Below are 5,922 nucleotides of genomic sequence, written 5' to 3' on the forward strand. Positions count from 1 at the left end.
TTTATCACAAATATTTGAACTATTGACAATGATATTTGCTCATTGGTATTGTCCTCTCACGCCATGGAATAGCAATGCTTTCTTTACTACTGGAACAAGCCTTGGGGTGCTGTGAGATTGGTACTGTGGGCTTGCTAACCATGCATTCAGCAGTTCAAACATACTGATCACTGTGTGGTAGATAGATGAGACTCCATGCTTCCAAAAAGATATACAGCATAGAGAACCCTATGGGTTTCTTTGTTTTATTTTGTTTATATTGGAGGCAGAGTCACAGTGCCTTCAAGTCTACCCTGACATGAAAAGCAATTTAGAAAAGTCAACTTTACAAATGTTTGTATGTAGAACCACTCTTGATAACGTGTGTGTGTGTGTGTGTGTGTGTAAAGGAAATGGTTCACTTGGCTGTAGAGGAGGCTGGTAAGTCCCAAGTCTGTGGGTCAGATATTAGGCTGGAGACTACTCCTGTCTCACATAGCTGCAGGGACTTACAACCCTAAGATCAGCAAGGCAGGCAGTAGACTGCTAAATCACAAACAAGTCCCACGAACTAGAGGTCAGATGATGAGATCCAGATGCAAGATCCAGAGCGAGCAAAAGGCTAGAAAGCTTTGCCAGAATGTCCAGATATATTGGATACAGGGTTACCCCCCAAGGAAACTCTCTTCCAAATGATTGGCTGCTCAGAGCATAGCTTATCATAGGGGATGTCTACATCATTACTGCCAAACTAGAAGATCATGGCCCAGTCAAGCTCCCATGTAACCAAAGTTAACTCAACAGTGTTGAGTTGCAATGGTGCTAAGCCTGCCAATGCACCATTTGATTTTATCCTTAAAACAACATTGTTGTACAACCATTGTGGAATGAAATCTGACACTACCTAAAACAACTGGTAATCTATACCACAGGCCCTAGAAATACTTCTGCTGGGCATATACCCCAAAGAAATAAGATAGAATATGAACAGATGTATGCTTTCCCATGTTCATTGCAGCACAGTTCACAATAGCAAGAAGCTGGAAATGGCCCAAATGCCCATCAGTAGAAGAATGGACAAAGAAATGATGGTACACACACACCATACAATTCTATACACCCCTTAAAAACAGCTACAAAGTACTTCATGACATGGAGGGACCCGGAAATCGTTATGCTGAGTGAAGTAAACCACTTCAACAAAGGAGTGGGGTCAGATTTTCAAGATGTGGGGAGAGGGAGAAGATCATTCAGTGGTTGCCATACAAATATGTGCTAAGGTCACCCCAATTCAACAGACACTCCTGCCAAAATGATATGGAAACCGTACTGGATATTCAAGTCAAGGTAGGGGGATGGGACATGTATGCCTCAGAGAAGACGAGTATGTTTCTATTGGCAGGAAAACAGGGAGGAGCAATCTCCCATCAGGAGAAAATTCTTACAGAGAACTCAATGGGAGACTATGCCTGGTACTAAGTTCCTAATTGAACACTTTTGACTTAGTTTCTATGCAGCCCTTGGTAATCCACTCCATGTGATATAGACTTCTGGGACTTCTGACTCTGTTCTTCTGAGGCACACATCCTTCATAAGCCACACCTATGAAGGAGGACTCAACGTGGAAACCCCACTAAGAGAACTGGGCTTTGCCTCAATCTCACCTGTACCCACTTGGCTTAAGACTGAAATCCCCTAGTGTAAGAAGAAGCAGATGACTCCCAGCCCAAGGGTATAGAACTGGCAGACATCTGACTTGGTTCAAATACCTTACCTTGAGGGCGACTAATGAATGGTGGCCCAGAACTACCATATACTTTCTATTTTCATGCACTCCTTGTTTCATTATGACATATATTAATCTGGTAGGTAGGGCTCTGCCATTTTAAATTAATATTATTAAAAGATTTGCCCTATCACCAACCTCCATTTTTTTTTTTGTAAATAGTGTCCAGTCACTTAGGAGTTTAATCTGTAAAAGTCAACGATTCATGTTTGTGATTCATACTGCCCTATACTTGCATAATTTCCTTTTCTCAACAGTGTTTTGAGTTCTATACCAGTGACTAAATTAATGATACTATCAAGCATATGGTTAGGCATTGGACTGCTAACTTCAGCATCAGCATTTTGAAACCAGCAGCCAGCTCCTTGGGAGTAAAATGAGGATTTCTATTCCTATAAAGATTTATAGTCCCAGAAATTCATGGGGAGCAGTTCTACCCTGTCTAGTAGAGTCACTTTGAGTCAGCATTGACTCGATGACAATGGTGCTGCTCCAAGGGAATGACTGATAATGTTCATAAAATGACATTGATGTTTCTAAGGTGAACCAGAGACATATATAGATCTAGATATATTAATGAACTTGGGGCTTGCACTTAATTCTAGCCCCATTCTCTGAACAATTCTAACAAGGCTCTGCTTGATGCTCACCCTCATGAAGAGATCATTGAATATATGGGTGCTATAGCAAAGTGTGGTGAAGGAACTAGATGGTGTCTATCTATCAGAAGGAATAGTGTCTGGTGTCTTAAAGACTTGCCTTCAAACAAGCAGCCATCTAAGGGAGGCATCAACTAAGTCCACATGGAAGAAGCACTCCAGTCTGTGTGATCCAAGGATTGTAAATAATAAATTCCAAATCTGAAGGAGGGAATGGTATCAAAGCTTTAATTGTGACCACCTGGTTTGCTGGCTATGGATGATAGTGTAAGGCCAAAACCCATTTGCTGGGTCACAACAGGGATTAAGCCTAGTGAACCCCTGGACTATAGTAGAGAGATGTGAATAGTCTTATTACCAAACAGAGAATATTGTAAAATCAATTATGGCAGATGTATTTACATTAAAATATAAATATTATCATTTAATCTCCTTTTGACCCATTTTAAAGTTGTTTCAGTTTTTTGCTTTTAAGTGGAGGGGAAATACTTGTGGATTTCCCCTCTAGTGAATCCCCTCTAACAACAGACCAGGAATGTAACTCCCCTTTCTATCATGCAGAGTGCACTGGAAAGTGAATTACTGCAGATGTAGATAGGTTAAAGTTTAATACCTTATCATTTGATCTTCCTTTTGATATATCTTAGATTTGTTCATTTTTAATATTTTCTTCTTTCTTTTCAACAGGTTTTTATTTTGAAGTTTTACTTTGTTATTGTTGTTAGTTATTTTTGTTAATGTTTTTCTGTATATCATATCCAGGATAGGTAAATCTACAGAGACAGTAACTAATGGGTCCTTGGGAGTATGTCAGGGAAGGGTGAAGGGAAACGGGGAGCTAATAACAATGAGTGCAAGATAGAAGAAAGTGTTCTAAATCTGATTGTGGTGATGATTGCACAACTCTTCTTGATATGATTGAACTATTGAATTGTATGCTACGTGAGTTATATGCCAATAAAATTGTTAAAAAAACAAACGTTATAAACATCAGTCTCCACAACCTTGAGACTGGAAGTACTACCAACTGCTCTGAAAAGGATCACATTGGGAGATCTTGGATAGAGCAGAGCAGGAGAAAAATCATAAAAGAGACCAGGCTTGGATAGACACAGATGGGATCCCTGATTCGATGGCTCTTAGTGGCCCTTCCAGGCTAGACTTTAAGTCAACCCTGTGGTAGAATAATCAATCACTTAAGATTCAGAGGGCAGCATTTGGCCAACTACAAAGTTCAGAATACTAGAAAAGAAGGAAGAAAGGAAACCGGGAGAAAGTGGGATAAAGTGGGGACTGTAGTGGATGAATCGAAACAATGTGTACGTGTATGAATTGTTGAGTGTAAACCTCATGATCAGCTGTGTGAACCTTCTCCTAAATCACAATATAAAGTTGTTTTAAGTGTTGCAAGGCAGCTTAAGGAAAACAAAACAAAGAAACATCACTATCAAGTCAAGTCCAAGCTGACCTTCACTAAACACTACTCTGGTCTGTTTCTGGGTTGCAGGTGTGGGAAGGCACACACTGTCGGCATGTTTTGCACATCTTTGAAAGACACATAAGTGTGTGTGTGTGTGTGTGTGTGTGGTGTGTACAGGGGTACCACATATGAGCACCCTCCAGCCCCAGACCTTTTTCCAGGGAGAGGATAATGACTCCCCATGGTGGTAGAACGGACTGTGAGACCATCACACAGAAACCAGCCAGGCAAACAGCCAAGGCTGGATCAAGGTTGTCCGGGGAGTGGTGAGGGTAATGCTGTTGGAGCTTGAACCAGGGCATCCCACTCCTCTGCATTTTCCCTGGGAGGCAGCCCCTGGAGTCTGTCTGTAACCAAAAAGTGCTCCCACCCCAGCACTCCTTGCAATCCACCTTTAGGATATTTCCTGTTCAGGAATGCGCAGAGGACTCAGTGTAGGATCCTGCCAGCCGCCAGCACACCAGGGTCAACTCCAGGCTCCTATGCCCCTCGACCCAGGGTCCTTAGGGTGGGCAGCAGGTAGCACAGGCTCTGGTGGGAACAGATTGGCCCTCTTGGGCTAGCACTCCCTATGTCTTGGCCTCCCTTCAGCAAATCAGCTCTAGTCATCTCCGTTGGCCAAGCCTCAGAGTCAATCTCTGTCTTGTCAGCTTTCTTCTGCCCACAGGAGTGACTTCACTTTGATGTCATATCTGCAGAGTGATGAGCAAATTGCTTATTCTGCCTGAGTGCAGCCACGCTCTGTGGACAGTCCATCGAGAAGCAGGAACAGGGACACTGCTTCTGAGGTTTCTGAGACTTCTAATTCTACCACCGCTATTGGGGAACTCCAAGCAAGCCCCCAAATCTTTCATTCTTTCGGATTCCACCCTATTCCTCCATCTCTAGGTCCCTGGATGGGAAGGCCAGACCACAAAAGCTGAGGGTAGGGGGAAGAACTCTGGGACTAGAATCTATGCTCAACTTTTCCTCAGACTCAGTCCTTCCCATTTTAAAGGTGGGCATGTTCCTGGGAAAGAGGTCCTGGTGGCGCAATGGTTAAGAGCACAGCTGTTAATCAAAGGTCATTTGATTAACCCACCAGATCGAACCCACCAGATACTCTCTCCCTTGCCAAACATCTTTGTTTCCCACCTCGGGCTCAAAGAAAGGCAGAACTCTCCCAGCGTCTCTGCTTCGGAGAAATAGCTAGAGCTCCCTCCGCACCTAGATTCTGTAGGCTAGGTGCCTGCCTGGCTTCCAGGGCTACTTAAGCACACGCCTAGTAAGTCAGGTTGGATGCTGCCAAGCGCACCGCCTTCCTTCCCTCCCAGACCAGAGGAAAGTGAGGCGCGGGGAACGTGAGTTGGCGCTCATGGTGGGAGTGACCGTGCCTGCGAAGCAGACCTAGGGTGCTGGTGTTCAGCACCCCGTCCCGCCCCACCTCTCAATCTTCTCCAGCCCACACTCTACCCCATTCTAAGCCTCACTTGGGCCGGCGCCATGCCCCGTCCCGGCCGGCAACCCGCTCCGCTAAGGTCCACCTCCAGCTTCCACCTACACCCGGCTGCCACCACTCCGGGTCCGCACCCTGCGGTTCGCCAGCCCGCACCCTGCCCCAGAAGCGGCCGATCGCTCCGCCCCCAGCCCCGCCCCGCTCCCCATCCCTACCCCACCCGGCATCTGCACCCGCCTCGCCTCAGTCCAGGGTAGCAGCCGGCCAAGCGCTGGGACGCGCCCGAGTCCGCAGTGGCTACCTCGTCCGCAGCGCCCCGGGCCGGCATGGGGCGGCCGAGCTGAACGCTGCACCCGCGGCCGCAACTCGCCCGCCCGACCTGGAGTCCCTGCAGCCCGCACCCGGGAGCGCACGGCGATGGCGCAGGCGACGGCCAGCGCCGGCGGGTGGTGGATGCTGCTGCTGCTGTCGCTGCTGGGCGAAGGTACGTCTTGCCACCGCCGGCACGAAGTTGGTGCTGCGCGCTGAGCGGGCGCTCGGAAACGGCTTTCTGCCCGCGGGGGACCCGCGTTCCCACCTCCAG

The 5,922-nt window shown here is 46.6% G+C and overlaps 1 protein-coding gene across 1 annotated transcript in view; it reads left to right on the top strand.

The window, feature by feature from the left end:
- Nucleotides 1-5,756: 5,756 nt before the first annotated feature.
- RET (ret proto-oncogene) overlaps nt 5,757-5,922 on the top strand; it is a 60,362-nt gene continuing 60,196 nt past the window's right edge. Inside the window, exon 1 of the mRNA XM_013008352.3 lies at nt 5,757-5,823. Coding sequence (XP_012863806.1) covers nt 5,757-5,823 — 67 coding nt within the window. The remainder of the gene's footprint in view (nt 5,824-5,922) is intronic.

This window comes from Echinops telfairi, unplaced genomic scaffold (assembly GCF_000313985.2).
Source record: "Echinops telfairi isolate 266 unplaced genomic scaffold, ASM31398v2 ScPeMD7_35;HRSCAF=133_0, whole genome shotgun sequence".
Taxonomy (NCBI): Eukaryota; Metazoa; Chordata; class Mammalia; order Afrosoricida; family Tenrecidae; genus Echinops; species Echinops telfairi.